Here is a 17,786-nt window from a genome sequence, read left to right on the forward strand (position 1 = left end):
TGTATAAGAGACTAAAGCAGCATTGCACCCACTAGCAAATGGATGATTAACCCCTTAGCCCCCAAAACGGATTAGAAAAACTGAAAAACCATTAAAAAACAGTCAAACACACTGCCACAGCTCTGCTGTGGCCCTACCTGCCCTTAAAAACGATTTTTTGCAGGAAAAACACTCTCTATAGTGGTCCTAGATGCCAGAGGACTCCTTTAGGGAAGCTGGATGTCTCAGTCTGTATATTAACTGCGCATAAAGTGCGCGAAAATAGGCCCCTCCCACCATGCACTCAATGTCAGAGGGCCTTAAAAAACTACTCCTAGGAGAAAAATAACAGCCATGTGGAAAACTAGGCCCCAAATAAAGATTTATCACCCTCAGAGAAAAAACGTTTTTACTATAAAACATGCAAACGTTTTTACACTAAGTAATATGAGTATAAACATGAATATTACCCTTTTTTGCAAGCATGATCCCAGTTGCTGTTAAATCACTGTATCAGGCATACCTCAAATATACCAGGCACTGTCAGCATTTTCTAGACCTTATCACCTCTCTAGAAAAAAATATACTGAACATACCTCAAAGCAGGCAATCTGCAGACCGTCCCCCCAACTGAAGTTTTCTTTCCATACTCTTCAGTTATGTGTGAGAACAGCAATGGGCCTTAGTTACAAACCGCTAAGATCATCAACCTCCAGGCAGAATTCTTCTTCCAATTTCTGCCTGAGAGTAAAACAGTACAACGCCGGTACCGTTTAAAAATAACAAACTTTTGATTGAAGGTAAAAACTACACTAAATCACATCTCTCGATACTTCCTTTCTTGTCGAGAGCTGCAAGAGAATGACTGGGGGTGGCAGTTAGGGGAGGAGCTATATAGACAGCTCTGCTGTGGGTGTCCTCTTGCAGCTTCATGTTGGGAAGGAGAATATCCCACAAGTAATGGATGAACCCCTGGACTGGATACACCTTTACAAGAGAAAATGTATTAAGACTGTAAGGGTCAACCTTAGCATTTACAAGGCCCTGGCAAGAAAAATGTGTGGGGTCCCTCAGCCCAGTACCCTTATTCCCCACCCCTGTATGCAGTGGCCCTTGTATGGCCCACACCTGTGCCAACATTTAGTAATACCTATATAAAGAATAACAAATATTAGACCTCCTTATACCATAAACACTTCTCAAACTAAATACAACATATGCATTGCACCATCTCATAACCTCACTGCTGACATTGCGGGGCCCACCAAAGTGAGGGAACCTGTGTAGGTGCCCCTCTCGCTCTGTCAAAATGGCAGGCCTTAAGATTGTCTGCCTGCAATTGTCACTTGTGATGCACAATGGGTGGTGAAATTTAGAATAGCAGCTAATCTTTCTACTGCAACAGTGCAAGAGCAAATAAACCCCAAATTCATTGTTCAAGGTGATTTATCTACATGACATCTGAGGTGGTGGAGACAATAGGAAGCAGGAACTATTGGTGGCTATATGCACTATGAAGTCTCAAAAACTGTGAATTTAACACTTTGAGACCGTATGTTAAGGTCTATTTACCAGAACACACTATGGGGCCGAATTATCAGTGTGAGCCGACATGATCCGCTTGCCGCACATTGATAATTGCAGACAGCGTACGTCACAAAAAATGCTTGTTTAATGCTGCCCCCTGCAGATTTGCGTATCCAATTGGGCGGATTGCTGTCCGCCGCCTCTTAAGACCGCTGCTTCTTAACTCCTGTTTCCGGCACGGAAATAGATGCATTGGGGCCGATTGACTGCTTGATAAATGGGCCCCTATGGATCAGTAAAAGTATACTATAAACTGAATAATCAGATGTTGCAAAAAGAAAAAAACAAACAAACCAAACAATCTACAGTTAATTAGACATGGGCAGGATGTATTTGTAATAGTGCAACAGACAAATATCTGGATTTGCACACAAATAAATTGGGTACCGAAAATAGCTGAATGCCGCTGTCTGCAGCCATATTTGGCATTAGTTTAGTAAATGAACGCTGAATAACAAAAATTCTCCTCTTTAATGGTACTTTTTGTGACATCAGCTATACTAATTAATAGGCATGTGCATTTGCGCCTTTTGTGAGCATCTGAATGCGGAAGAAAGCGGCTGCTCGCTGCATTCAGCTCTTTTTGGAGCTGGATTTCTTCTTGTGAAAGTGCAAAACACTAAGGGTTGTATTTCACAATCAGAAATCAGTCTCCGAAAAGAGCTGAATGCCACGAGCATCCGCGTTCAGATGCTCACGAAAGGAAAACGAATGCACATGCCTATTAATTAATACCCATTATAAATATTTTTCAAAGCTTCTTCCCGTCACCTGCACTAACCGCCCATTCACATCCTTCCCATCTCCCTCTTTAACCCTTTCCCTCCTCTATTTCCATCTCTACATCCCCTTCACATGTCCTGTTCTTCTTCCCAATGTATTTTCCCCATCTGACTCTTGATTACACATTTCTCTCTCTGTCTTTATGCTATTCCTACACAGGAAAGTTTAGAAGTTTTAGATAAATCCATCCAATGTTATAGCTAATAAGGCTTGTTACATTCCAGAGGGTATATAAATACATAAAGATTAACTTTAGCTTATTATTGGTATAATTTGTTCCAAAATCATTTCCTGTTCCTTTGTCACTGTACTATTAATTCAACAGAAAGATGTCAGAGACTTATCAAATGTTTTTATTATTGTACAGTACTCCGATAGGCAGGCATGTGAGAATATAAAAACAGTATTAACTCTTTGCTTTAGTTCCAAATGGCAGGATCATTTGGGCCGGGTAGCTTAGGCTTTATTATGCTTTGGAGAAAGCAACCACGGTAAACCTCAGTTCATCTGGATCACGCTCCATAAACTTTTTACAGACTTCAACAGCATCCTACATAAAAAAAAAACAAACAAACAAAAAAAAAACAACAGTTTAATGACAAACCATTTGCTTATGTTATTAAAACGACATTACTAACCATTCTATTGCTTTTAGGGAACTCTGGAAATGAAATACATTTTATTATATAATTTACAAAAGGTGTGGCAATTAAACTTCCATTTTTAGGTAATGGATACTTTTATACCAGTACATAACTATACATGGTAAATAACAAGGCTGTCAAAGTATTGGTGACATTGCTTATATATATCTGTGTACTGACATGTTTCCCCCCCCAGTACATGACAACACAAGAAGCTTTTGCATTATTCCATATAAACTTCTAGGCAAAATAATGAAGACGCCATTTTCAATAAAACCTATTGTTTGTTGTACTGTTGCGCACTCCCCTACTAGCCAGTGGCCTGAGGGGTTCAATGATAAAATACAAAAGCCAAGTAAACAAATGCAACAGTAAAACAGAAAGAATCCAGCATTTGAAATCAATGTATTGCACAACAGTTTATCTATAGCTGGACAGCATCAGTAGGGAGGCGAGGTGCTAGACAATTAATAGAATACTGTAACCACGACTACGTCCACAACAAAATAGCTGGCAAAGCTTTATCTGCACAGACTGCAATGCTTGAACTCACCAAATCTGAACCTATTCATCTCACTTATCTAAACAATCACAAATTGATAACAGGAATTCTCCTAAACAATTGCTATAAGCTTTTCATTTACTTTTCAGATTTTGGTGTAAACCTGTACGAAGGTAAAGCTGCAATTTAGGTTATCTTTTTTTATTTGCAGAGTTTTTACTTTATTGTGTACAAAAAGCCAGGTGTATCATGTTCTGATCCAATCTTTAAATCATCTGAAAGGGACAGAAACCCTTTGTAATGAAGGCATCTCTGTTGTGTTGCAGCTATACAGTAATATCACCCAAGTCTTAAAGGGACACTCAATCAAAATTAAGCTTTCATTATTCAGATAGAGCATGCAATTTTAAACAACTTTCCAGCTTACTTCCATTAACAAAATGTGCACAGTCTTTTTATATTTAAACATTTTAAATCACCAGCTCATACTGAGCATGTGCAAGAATAAGTGTGTATGCATTTGTGAATGACTGATGGCTGTCACATGGTACGTGTATGCATTTGTAATTGGCTGATGGCTGTCACATGGTACAGGGGGAGTGGAAATAGACATAACTTTTATAATTGTCAGAAAACAAATTCTACTACTCATTTAAAGTTCAGACTAAGTGCTATTGTATTGTCTTGTTATCTTGCATTTGTTGATTATGCAAATGTACTGTGTTGACTGGTCCTTTAATGTTTTTAAAGCAAATTAACATCATTTTACTGCAAATGTTTTTCAATAGCCAAACCCCACCCACCATTTGCCTTATTTGGAGAAGCCAATCTGGGCTTTAGTCTGCAGACAACAAGACTAGCCCAGGTTATAATGTTAGTATAACGGGCATTGTTTGGCAGTTCTTATCTGATAAAGACAATACGTGGGATATATGTAGCTAAGTTAGCCTTGAAAAGTCAGCAGGGTGCATTTGCTCAAATTTCAGAACTTACATGAAATTACATGAAAAGGGAGCAAAATAATTTGACCTACTGATACAGAGGAGTTATAAGTCACATTGCCGTCTAATGTAGCTGGTCACAGGAGTGAAAATAAAAAGAACTGCATGCTTGATAGCCGTCTAATTGAAATAAAGGCTATTTTGGGTCTAAATTGATTGCACGTAGATGGATTAATATGTGGTCTTTCAGGTAAACCATCAACAACAACAAAATGTCTTTATGTGTCAAATGTATTTTCTTTCATGTAATTGGCAAGAGTCCATGAGCTAGTGACATATGGGATATACAATCCTACCAGGAGGGGCAAAGTTTCCCAAACCTCAAAATGCCTATAAATACACACCTCACCACACCCACAATTCAGTTTTACAAACTTTGCCTCCTATGAGTAAGTTTGTGCTAAGATTTCTACCTTGATATGCGCTTCTCAGCATGGTTGAAGCCCGATTCCTTTCAGAGTACAGCGAATGTCAGAGGGACGTGAAGGGAGTATCACTTATTTGAATACGATGATTTCCCTAACGGGGGTCTATTTCATAGGTTCTCTGTTATCGGTCGTAGAGATTCATCTCCTACCTCCCTTTTCAGATCGACGATATACTCTCAATTTACCATTACCTCTACTAATAACTGTTTTAGTACTGGTTTGGCTACCTGCTATATGTGGATGGGTGTCTTTTGGTAAGTATGTTTTCATTACTTAAGACACTCTCAGCTATGGTTTGGCACTTTATGCATTTATATAAAGTTCTAAATATATGTATTGTACTTATATTTGCCATGAGTCAGGTTCATGTATTTTCTTCTGCAGACTGTCAATTTCATATTTGGGAATGTAAAATTTTTTAAGAAATCTATTTCTTACCTGGGGTTTAGTCTTTTTTCAATTGACTACTTCTTGCAATTGTGGGTATTAGGCCCGTGGGTGCGTCAAATGCTAAACTTTATTGCGTCATTTTTGGCGCGGAAAAATTTTGGCGCGAAAAAGTACATTTATGACGCAACTTCGTCATTTCCGGCGTCATACGTGACGCCGAGACCTTTCACACGGCGCCGTCATTAGTGATGCAAGTGTGTAATTTCCGGTCATTTTTGGCGCCAAAAAAAGAGTTTACATTACGTTGTGCGTCATACTTCGCGCCAAACTTTTTTCATTATTTCAATAGCCCTGGTTTGTTTGCCTCTTGCTTTTTGCTTTCAGAGGCCTATGCTATTGCATTTTTTCCCATTCCTGAAACTGTCATATAAGGAAATAGAAAATTTTGCTTTATATGTTGTTTTTTCTCTTACATTATGCAAGATGTCCCATTTTGATCCTGTCTCAGAAGTTTCTCCTGGAACACTGCTGCCTGACATCGGTTCTACCAAAGCTAAGTGCATTTGTTGTAAAATTGTAGAAATTATTCCACCGAATGTCATTTGTAATAGTTGTCATGATAAACTTTAACATGCAGATAGTGTTTCCATCAGTAATAGTACATTGCCAGGTGCAGTTCCTTCAACTTCTAATGTGCATGATATACCTGTAAATTTTAAAGAATTTGTTTCTGATTCTATTATGAAGGCTTTGTCTGCATTTCCACCTTCTAATAAACGTAAAAGGTCTTTTAAAACTTCTCATTTAGCTGATGAAATTTCAAATGACCAACAACATAATTATTCATCCTCTTCTGATGAGGATCTATCTGAAACAGAAGATCCTTCCTCAGACATTGACACTGACAAATTTACTTATTTATTTAAAATAGAGTATATGCGTTCTTTATTAAAAGAAGTGTTAATTACTTTGGATATTGAGGTAACCAGTCCTATTGACGTTCAGTCTAATAAACGTTTAAATGCTGTTTTTAAACCTCCTGTGGTTTCCCCAGGGGTTTTCCCCATTCCTGAGGCTATTTCTGATATTATTTCTAGGGAATGGAATAAGCCAGGTACTTCTTTTATTCCTTCTTCAAGGTTTAAAAAATTGTATCCTTTACCAGCAAAATCTAGTTTTGGGAAAAAATCCCCAAAGTTGATGGAGCTATTTCTACTCTTGCTAAACGTACCACTATTCCTATGGAAGATAGTACTTCCTTTAAGGATCCTTTAGATAGGAAGCTTTAATCTTATCTAAGGAAGGCCTATTTATATTCAGGTCATCTTCTCAGACCTGCTATTTCTTTGGCTGATGTTGCGGCTGCATCAACTTTCTCGTTGGAGAATTTAGCGCAACACGAATTGGATTCTGACATATCTAGCGTTGTTCGCTTACTGCAACATGCTAATAATTTTATTTGTGATGCCATTTTTGATATTATCAAAATTGATGTTAGATCCATGTCTTTAGCTGTTTTAGCTAGAAGAGCTTTGTGGCTTAAATCCTGGAATGCTGATATGACATCTAAATCTAGATTACAATAATTTATTTGGTTCTCAGTTGGATTCTATTATTTCAACTATCACTGGGGGAAAAGGAGTTTTTTTGCCTCAGGATAAAAAACCTAAGGGTAAATCTAAGGCTTCTAATCGTTTTTGTTCCTTTCGTCAGAATAAGGAACAAAAACTCAATCCTTCCCCCAAGGAATTTGCTTCCAATTGGAAGCCTTCCTCAAATTGGAATAAATCCAAGCCATTTAGGAAACCAAAGTCAGCCCCTAAATCCGCATGAAGGTGCGGCCCTCATGCCAGCTCAGCTGGTAGGGGGCAGATTAAGGTATTTCAAGGATTTTTGGATAAAATTTATCCAAAATCATTGGATTCAGAGCATTGTCTCTCAAGAGTATCGAATAGGATTCAAAATAAGACCTCCTGTGAGAAGATTTTTTCTCTCACGCATCCCTGTAAATCCAGTAAAAGCTCAGGTTTTTCTGAAGTGTGTTTCAGACCTGGAGTCTTCAGGGGTAATCATGCCAGTTCCTCCTCAGGAACAAGGTTTGGGGTTTTATTCAAACCTATTCATTGTACCAAAGAAAGAAAATTTATTCCGACCAGTTCTGGATCTAAAAATTTTGAATCGTTATGTAAGAGTACCAACTTTCAAGATGGTGACTTTAAGGACTATTCTGCCTTTTGTTCAGCGAGGACATTATATGTCCACAATAGACTTGCAGGATGCATACCTTCATATTCCGATTCATCCAGAACACTTTCAGTTTCTGAGATTCTCTTTTCTAGACAAGCATTACCAATTTGTTGCTCTTCCATTTGGCCTAGCAACAGCTCCAAGAATCTTTTCAAAGGTTTTGGGTGCCCTACTATCTGTAATCAGAGAACAGGGTATTGCAGTGTTTCCTTATTTGGACGATATCTTGGTACTAAGCTCAGTCTTTAGATACTGCAGAATCTCACATGAATCAACTAGTGTTGTTTCTTCGGAAACATGGTTGGAGGATCAATTTACCAAAAAGTTTCTTGATTCCTCAGACAAGGGTCACCTTTTTAGGCTTCCAGATAGATTCAGTGTCCATGACTCTGTCTCTAACAGACAAGAGACATTTAAAATTGGTCACAGCATGCCGGCTCCTTCAGTCTCAGTCGTTCCCTTCAGTGGCTATGTGCATGGAAGTTTTAGGTGTCATGACTGCAGCATCGGACGCGATCCCCTTTGCTCGTTTTCACATGAGACCTCTACAGCTTTTTATGCTGAATCAATGGTGCAGGGATTATACAAAGATATCACAATTAATATCCTTGAATCCCAATGTACGACACTCTCTGACATGGTGGATAGATCACCATCGTTTGGTTCAAGGGGCTTCTTTTGTTCGCCCAACCTGGACTGTGATCACAACAGATGCGAGTCTTTCAGGTTGGGGAGCTGTTTGGGGATCTCTGACAGCACAAGGGGTTTGGAAATCTCAAGAGGCGAGATTACCAATAAATATTTTCGAACTCCGTGCAATTCTCAGGGCTCTTCAGTTCTGGCCTCTGCTAAAGAGAAAACCGTTCATTTGTTTTCAGACAATATCACAACTGTGGCTTATGTCAATCATCAGGGTGGGACTCACAGTCCCCAAGCTATGAAAGAAGTATCTCGGATACTTGCCTGGGCGGAATCCAGCTATTGTCTAATCTCTGCGGTGCATATCCCAGGTGTAGACAATTGGGAGGCGGATTATCTCAGCCGCCAGACTTTACATTCAGGGGAGTGGTCTCTCCATCCAGATGTGTTTTCTCAGATTGTTCAGATGTGGGGGCTTCCAGAGATAGATCTCATGGCCTCTCATCTAAACAAGAAACTTCCCAGATACCTGTCCAGGTCCAGGGATGTTCAGGCGGAAGCAGTGGATGCGCTGACACTTCCTTGGTGTTATCAACCTGCTTACATCTTCCCGCCTCTAGTTCTTCTTCCAAGAGTGATCTCCAAAATCATCATGGAACAGTCTTTTGTGTTGCTGGTGGCTCCAGCATGGCCACACAGGTTTTGGTATGCGGATCTGGTTCGGATGTCCAGTTGCCCGCTTTGGCCACTTCCGTTACGGCCGGACCTACTATCTCAAGGTCCGATTTTTCAATCAGGTTCTCAAATCATTAAATTTGAAGGTATGGAAATCGAACGCTTAGTTCTAAGTCATAGAGGTTTCTCTGACTCAGTGATTAATACTATGTTACAAACTCATAAATATGTCTCTAGAAAGATTTATTATAGAGTTTAGAAGACTTACATTTCATGGTGTTCTTCTCATAAATTCTCCTGGCATTCTTTTAGAATTCCTAGAATTTTACAGTTCCTTCAGGATGGTTTGGATAAGGGTTTGTCTGCAAGTTCCTTGAAAGGACAAATCTCTGCTCTGTTTTATTTCACAGAAAGATTGCTATACTTCCTGATATTCACTGTTTTGTTCAGGCTTTAGTTCGTATTAAGCCTGTCATTAAATCAATTTCTCCTCCTTATAGTCTTAATTTGGTTCTGAAGGCTTTACAGGCTCCTTCATTTGAGCCTATGCATTCTTTGGACATTAAACTACTTTCTTGTAAAGTGTTGTTCCTTTTGGCTATCTCTTCTGCTAGAAGAGTTTCTGAGCTATCTGCTCTTTCTTGTGAGTCTCCTTTTCTGATTTTTCATCAGGATAAGGCAGTTTTGCGGACTTCTTTTCAATTTTTACCTAAGGTTGTGAATTCTAACAACATTAGTAGGGAAATTGTTGTCCCTTCCTTGTGTCCTAATCCTAAGAATTCTTTGGAGAGATCCTTACATTCTTTGGATGTGGTAAGAGCTTTGAAATATTATGTGGAAGTTACTAAAGATTTCAGGAAGACTTCCAGTCTATTTGTTTTATTTTCTGGTCCTAGGAAAGGTCAGAAGGCTTCTGCTATTTCCTTGGCTTCTTGGTTGAAACTTTTGATTCATCAAGCTTATTTGGAGTCGGGTCAGGCCCCGCCTCAGAGAATTACAGCTCATTCTACTAGATCAGTCTCCACTTCGTGGGCTTTTAAGAATGAAGCTTCAGTTGATCAGATTTGCAAAGCGGCGACTTGGTCCTCTTTGCATACATTTACTAAATTCTACCGTTTTTATGTATTTGCTTCTTCGGAAGCAGTTTTTGGTAGAAAAGTTCTTCAGGCAGCTGTTTCAGTTTGATTCTTCTGCTTTTTGATTTAAGTTTTTTTCTTTCAAACATGAAAATAAACTTATTTTTGTGGGTTGTGGATTAATTTTTTTCAGCGAAATATGGCTGTTTTTATTTTTATTCCCTCCCTCTCTAGTGACTCGAGTCGAAGACTCCACATCTTGGGTATTGATATCCCATATGTCACTAGCTCATGGACTCTTGCCAATTACATGAAAGAAAACATAATTTATGTAAGAACTTACCTGATAAATTCATTTCTTTCATATTGGCAAGAGTCCATGAGGCCCACCCTTTATATGGTGGTTATGATTTTTTGTATCAAGCACAATTATTTCCAAATTTCCTTTGTTGATGCTTTCTACTCCTTTCTTTATCACCCCACTGCTTGGCTATTCGTTAAACTGAATTGTGGGTGTGGTGAGGGGTGTATTTATAGGCATTTTGAGGTTTGGGAAACGTTGCCCCTCCTGGTTGGATTGTATATCCCATATGTCACTAGCTCATGGACTCTTGCCAATATGAAAGAAATGAATTTATCAGGTAAGTTCTTACATAAATTATGTTATCTCTTGGTTATATGCTACATTTTACAAGCTGAAAAAAACTATATCACAACTTTACATGTTCATATACTGTAGAACCTAACTTGGGAAATCGTATATTAGAAAAGTGCCAATAATGTATTTCTGCCAAGTCAGAAAATATTGCTTACATAGGAAAAGTCAGTCTAAAGTGTAGATTCTAAAATAAGAGGTCCACAATTGTTTTTGCAGATTTTATTTAGCAAAAAGAAACATAATCATAAATAAATGCAAAACACTAACTGTAAAAATGTATATTCGTAGGAAAAGTGTTAATGTCAAAAACCATGTAAAAGCTTGTGTATTACATGAAAACCCTATGAATGCTTGTATGTGTGAGAAAACCACATTTAAGTCATAAAAGTTTGTAATTTCATTTTTGATGATTTTACCAAAAAATTTCCCCCTTTTATGCTACAGTCACGTGATAGTTGACAAGATATCTTTTCTGTGTGTGACTACTCACTTTGTATTCTGCATCAATTAATGCATTTGGGTAAGTGTGTAAACAACATATGAATGCTACTTCTGCCTCACTGCGTGATTTTGAATAGGAGGTTCCGGTATTTCACATGTATTTACCATTTATACTATACTATATATACATATATACACACATATACATATATATACATATATATACATATATATATACATATATATATATATATATACACATACACACACACACATAGACAGACATAATATGTATGTAGGATCACGGTGTAGAAGCGTTACACATTAATAGCTTATAAACAAAAGCACTATCATGTAAGACAAATAAATGTATATTTTTTTCATAGTGTAGATGTATGCATAGTCAGTAATGCCTGTGTAATCATTTAGCATGATATGTGTACAATTTTGTAAGAAAAAAAAAGTTAACTACAAACCTCTAAAAAAGTATCATCACTAGTTTGTCCATGGTTAACCGGAAAAGGCTTACTTCCATCTGTTAAATAAGAACAATTAAAGGGATATTTAACACTGAGATTGTAATATCACATTTTTATATGTAGTCAAACTACACAATATACTTTTGTCCCATATTCCTGTCATTTAACCCCTTAATGACCACAGCACTTTTCCATTTTCTGTCCGTTTTGGACGTGTTTGTGTTTAGCTGTAATTTTCCTCTTACTCATTTACTGTAACCATACATATTATATACAGTTTTTCTCGCCATTAAATGGACTTTCTAAAGATACCATTATTTTCATCATATCTTATAATTTACTATAATTTTTTTTTTTTATAAAATATGAGGTAAAAAATGGAAAAAAAACCACATACTTTTTCTAAATTTGACCCCCAAAATCTGTTACACATCTACAACCACCAAAAAACACCCATGCTAAATAGTTTCTAAATTTTGTCATGAGTTTAGAAATAGCCAAAGTTTACATGTTCTTTGCTTTTTTTGCAAGTTATAGGGCAATAAATACAAGTAGCACTTTGCTATTTCCAAACCACTTTTTTTCAAAATTAGCGCTAGTTACATTGGAACCCTGATATCTGTCAGGAATCTCTGAATATCCCTTGACATGTATATATTTTTTTTAAAAAGACATCCCAAAGTATTGATCTAGGCTCATTTTGGTAAATTTCATGCCACCATTTCACCACCAAATGCGATCAAATAAAAAAAAAGTTCACTTTTTCACAAACTTTAGGTTTCTCACTGAAATTATTTATAAACAACTTGTGCAATTATGGCACAAATTGTTGTAAATGCTTCTCTGGGATCCCCTTTGTTCAGAAATAGCAGACATATATGGCTTTGGCATTGCTTTTTGGTAATTAGAAGGCCGCTAAATGCCACTGCGTACCACACGTGTATTATGCCCAGCAGTGAAGGGGTTAATTAGGGAGCATGTAGGGAGCTTCTAGGGTTTATTTTAGCTTTAATTTAGTGTAGTAGACAACCCAAAGTATTGATCTAGGCCCATTTTGGTATATTCCATGCCACCATTTCACCGCCAAATGCGAGCAAATAAAAAAAAAAGTTACATTTTTCACAATTTTAGGTTTCTCACTGAAATTATTTACAAACAGCTTGTGCATTTATGGCACAAATGGTTTAAATGCTTCTCTGGGATCCCCTTTGTTCAGAAATAGCAGACTTATATGGCTTTGGCATTGCTTTTTGGTAATTAGAAGGCCGCTAAATGCCGCTGCACATCACACATGTATTATGTCTAGCAGTGAAGGGGTTAATTAGGTAGCTTGCAGGATTCATTTTAGCTTTAGTGTAGAGATCAGCCTCCCACCTGACACATCAGACCCCATGATTCCTCCAAAACAGCTCTCTTCCCTCCCCACCCAAAAAAGTCCCAGCCATCTTAAGTACTGACAGAAAGTCTGCCAGTACTAAAATAAAAAAGGTAGCTTTTTTTTATTTAGCATATTTACATATGCTGCTGTGAAGTATCCCCCCTTAGCCCCCAACCTCCCTGATCCCCCCCTCCAAACAGCTCTCTAACCTTCCCCCTCTACCTTATTGGGAGCCATCTTGGGTATACCCAGTTTACAAAAAAAAAAAAAAAAAAAAAAAAAAAAGTGTTTTTTTAATTTTTTTCTGTAGTGTAGCTTCCCCCCCCCACCCCTCCCAGATCCGTTTTTTATATGGTTTTACTGCACTTTCCTCCCCCCACTCTCGCCAAACATATTTTCTGTAATGTAGCAGTTCCCACCCGCTCCCTCCCTGTGCACGCGCCTGCTCGCCGCCTCCCGTGCATGCGCCCCCGATCTCGCCCTGCTCTTACTGATCTAAGCCATCGATGGCTGCCCACCCGCCTCCCCCACCCACCAACGATACCGGCCATCGATGTCCGGTGCAGAGAGGGCCACAGAGTGGCTCTCTCTGCATCGGAGGGGTAAGAAATGTTATTGCAGGATGCCTAGATATCGAGGCATCACTGCAATAACCGGAAAGCAGCTGGAAGCGATCAGGATTGCTTTCACTGCTTTCCAAAACCGACAACGTACGACATACGTCCTCGGTCGTTGAGGGTATTTTTTGTGAGGACGTACGGCGTTGGTCATTATGGGGTTAATTCCAAAAGTTTTTGGCTTTCCAATTCCTGTTTAAATGTGGAAATGCAGACTCCAGACACACTGGTATATTCCACACTCTGGTTGCACATTCTTGTGACCCATTTAAAACTGATCCTAATTACCTTCAGCACAGAAGGAAACCTACTAGCTTACAACATGGCAGCCCCTTTGCTTTTAGGTCACTAACATTTTACACTTATTTTTTCAATATTTAAATAACTAACGCCTAGATTTAGAGTTCTGCGTTAGCCGTCAAAACCAGCGTTAGGGGGTCCTAACGCTGGTTTTGGCCGCCCACTGGTATTTAGAGTCAGTCAGGAAAGGGTCTAAAGCTCACTTTCCAGCCGCGACTTTTCCATACCGCAGATCCCCTTACGTCAATTGCGCATCCTATCTTTTCAATGGGATCTTTCTAACGCCGGTATTTAGAGTCTTGGCTGAAGTGAGCGTTAGAAACCTAACGACAAGACTCCAGCCGCAGAAAAAAGCCAGGAGTTAAGAGCTTTCTGGGCTAGCGCCGGTTCATAAAGCTCTTAACTACTGTGCTCTAAAGTGCACTAACACCCATAAACTACCTATGTACCCCTAAACCGAGGCCCCCCACATCGCCGCCACTCTATTAAAATTTTTTAACCCCTAATCTGCCGACCACACACCGCCGCAACCTACATTATCCCTATGTACCCCTAATCTGCTGCCCCTAACATCGCTGACCCCTACATAATATTTATTAACCCCTAATCTGCCCTCCCTAACATCGCCGACACCTAACTTCAAGTATTAACCCCTAATCTGCCGACCGGACCTCGCCGTTACTCTAATAAATGTATTAACCCCTAAAGCTAAGTCTAACCCTAACCCTAACACCCCCCTAAATTAAATATAATTTTATTCTAACGAAATAAAATAATTCTTATTAAATAAATTATTCCTATTTAAATCTAAATACTTACCTGTAAAATAAACCCTAATATAGCTACAATATAACTAATAATTATATTGTAGCTATTTTAGGATTAATATTTATTTTACAGGCAACTTTTTATTTATTTTAACCAGGTACAATAGCTATTAAATAGTTAATAACTATTTAATAGTTACCTAGTTAAAATAATTATAAAATTACCTGTAAAATAAATCCTAACCTAAGTTAAAATTAAACCTAACACTACACTATCAATAAACTAATTAAATAAACTATCTACAATTATCTACAATTAAATCAACTAAACTAAATTACAAAAAAACCCAAACACTAAATTACAAAAAAACCCACTAAATTACAAAAAATAAAAAAAAGATTACAAGAATTTTAAACTAATTACACCTACTCTAAGCCCCCTAAAAAAATAACAAAGCCCCCCAAAATAAAAAAATGCCTTACCCTATTCTAAAATAAAAATTGTAAAGCTCTTACCTTACCAGCCCTTAAAAGGGCCTTTTGCGGGGCATGCCCCAAAGAAAACAGCTCTTTTGCATTTAAATAAACATACAATACCCCCCCAACATTACAACCCACCACCCACATACCCCTAATCTAACCCAAACCCCCCTTAAAAAACCTAACACTAAGCCCCTGAAGATCTTCCTACCTTGTCTTCATCACGCCGGGTATCACCGATCCGTCCAGAAGAGGGTCCGAAGTCTTCCTCCTATCCGGCAAGAAGAGGTTCAGAAGAGGCTCCGAAGTCTTCATCCTATCCGGCAAGAAGAGGAGATCCGGACCGGCAAACATCTTCATCCAAGCGGCATCTTCTATCTTCTTCCATTCGGCGCGGAGCGGGACCATCTTGAAGCAGCTGACGCGGATCCATCCTATTCCAACGACGTCCTAAGTCCGAATGAAGGTTCCTTTAAATGACGTCATCCAAGATGGCGTCCCTCAAATTCCGATTGGCTGATAGGATTCTATCAGCCAATCGGAATTAAGGTAGGAAAAATCTGACTGGCTGATTGAATCAGCCAATCAGATTCAAGTTCAATCCGATTGGCTGATTCAATCAGCCAATCAGATTGAGCTTGCATTCTATTGGCTGATCTATTGTGTTAGGCTTAGCTTTAGGGGTTAATACATTTATTAGAGTAGCGGCGAGGTCCGGTCGGCAGATTAGGGGTTAATACTTGAAGTTAGGTGTCGGTGATGTTAGGGAGGGCAGATTAGGGGTTATTACTATTTATTATAGGGTTTTTGAGTCAGGAGTGAGGCGCATTAGGGGTTAATACATTTATTATAGTAGCGGTGAGGTCCGGTCGGCAGATTAGGGGTTAATAAGTGTAGGTAGGTAGCGGCGACGTTGGGGGTGGCAGATTAGGGGTTAATAAATATAATATAGGGGTCAGCGGTGTTAGGGGCAGCAGATTAGGGGTACATAGGGATAACGTAGGTTGCGGCGGTGTACGGAGCGGCAGATTAGGGGTTAAAAAACATAATTTATGCTTACCTGATACATTTATTTCTCTTGTAGTGTATCCAGTCCACGGATCATCCATTACTTATGGGATATTCTCCTTCCCAACAGGAAGTTGCAAGAGGATCACCCATGCAGAGCTGCTATATAGCTCCTCCCCTCACATGTCATATCCAGTCATTCGGCCGAAACAAGACAAAAAAGGAGAAACCATAGGGTGCAGTGGTGACTGTAGTTTAATTAAAATTTAAACCTGCCTTAAAAGGACAGGGCGGGCCGTGGACTGGATACACTACAAGAGAAATAAATTTATCAGGTAAGCATAAATTATGTTTTCTCTTGTTAAGTGTATCCAGTCCACGGATCATCCATTACTTATGGGATACCAATACCAAAGCAAAAGTACACGGATGATGGGAGGGACAAGGCAGGTACTTAAACGGAAGTGACCACTGCCTGTAAAAAACCCTTTCTCCCAAAAATAGCCTCCGAAGAAGCAAAGTATCAAATTTGTTAAATTTGAAAAAGTATGAAGCGCAGACCAAGACTCCGTCTCGTAAATCTGTTCAACAGAAGCCTCCTTCTAAAAAGGCCCAAGTGAAAACCACAGCTCTAGTAGAATGAGCTGTAATCCCTTCAGAAGGCTGCTGTCTAGCAGTCTCATAAGCTAAATGAATTATGCTTTTTAACCAAAAGGACAGAGAGGTTGCTGAAGTCTTTTGACCTCTCCTCTCTGTCCAGAATAGACAACAAACAAGGTGAATGTTTGATGAAAATCTGTAGTAGCTTGTAAGAAAAACTTTAAAGCACGAGCCACGTCCAAATTGTGTAATAGACGTTCCTTCTTTGAAGAAGGATTAGGATACAAGAACGGAACAACAATCTCTTGAGTGATATTCTTGTTAGATACCACCTTAGGTAAAAACCCAGGTTGGTACGTAGGACTACCTTATCCGTACAGAGGACCAGATAAGGAGAATCACATTGTAACGCAGATAACTCGGAGACTCTACGAGCCGAGGAAATATCTACCAAGAAAGAACTTTCCAAGATAAAAGTTTGATATCTATGGAATGAAAAAGTTCAAACGGAACTCCTAGAAGAACCTTAAGAACCAGGTTTAAGCTCCATGGCGAAGCAACAGTTTTAAACACAGGCTTGGTTCTAACCAAAGCCTGACCAAAAGCCTGAACGTCTAGAATACCTGCCAGACGCTTGTGCAAAAGAATAGACAGTAGAAATCTGTCCTTTTAAGGAACTAGCTGACAATCCTTTCTCAAAATCATCTTGGAGAAAAGATAATATCTTGGGAATCCAGACTTTACTCCATGAGTAACCCTTGGATTCATAACAATAAGATATTTACACCATATCTATGTTAAATTTTCCTAGAGACAGGCTTTCATGCCTGTATTAAGGTATCAATGACTGACTCGGAGAAGCCATGCTTTGATAACATCAAACGTTCAGTCTCCAGGCAGTCCAACTCAGATTAGTTATATTTAGATGGTTGAAAGGACCTTGAGGTAGAGGGTCCTGTCTCAGAAGCATAGACCGTGGTGGAAAGGATGACATGTCCACCAGATCTGCATACTAGGTCCTGCGTGGCCACGCAGGCGCTGTCAAAAAACGCCAAAGCACTCTCATGCTTGATTTTGTGCAAACACCTCCGGAAGGAAATCCCACTC

At 38.9% G+C, this 17,786-nt stretch overlaps 1 protein-coding gene across 1 annotated transcript in view; it reads right to left on the reverse strand.

The window, feature by feature from the left end:
- Positions 1–2,686: 2,686 nt before the first annotated feature.
- The window catches only part of UCHL3 (ubiquitin C-terminal hydrolase L3), a 221,818-nt gene continuing 206,718 nt past the window's right edge, over positions 2,687–17,786 (reverse strand). The window contains exons 7-8 of the mRNA XM_053707924.1: positions 11,527–11,585; positions 2,687–2,899 (exon numbers count right to left, since the gene is read on the reverse strand). Of these exons, the coding sequence (XP_053563899.1) occupies positions 2,816–2,899; positions 11,527–11,585 (143 nt within the window). The 3' untranslated portion in view covers positions 2,687–2,815. The remainder of the gene's footprint in view (positions 2,900–11,526; positions 11,586–17,786) is intronic.

This window comes from Bombina bombina, chromosome 3, assembly GCF_027579735.1.
Source record: "Bombina bombina isolate aBomBom1 chromosome 3, aBomBom1.pri, whole genome shotgun sequence".
In the NCBI taxonomy this organism is placed as follows: domain Eukaryota; kingdom Metazoa; phylum Chordata; class Amphibia; order Anura; family Bombinatoridae; genus Bombina; species Bombina bombina.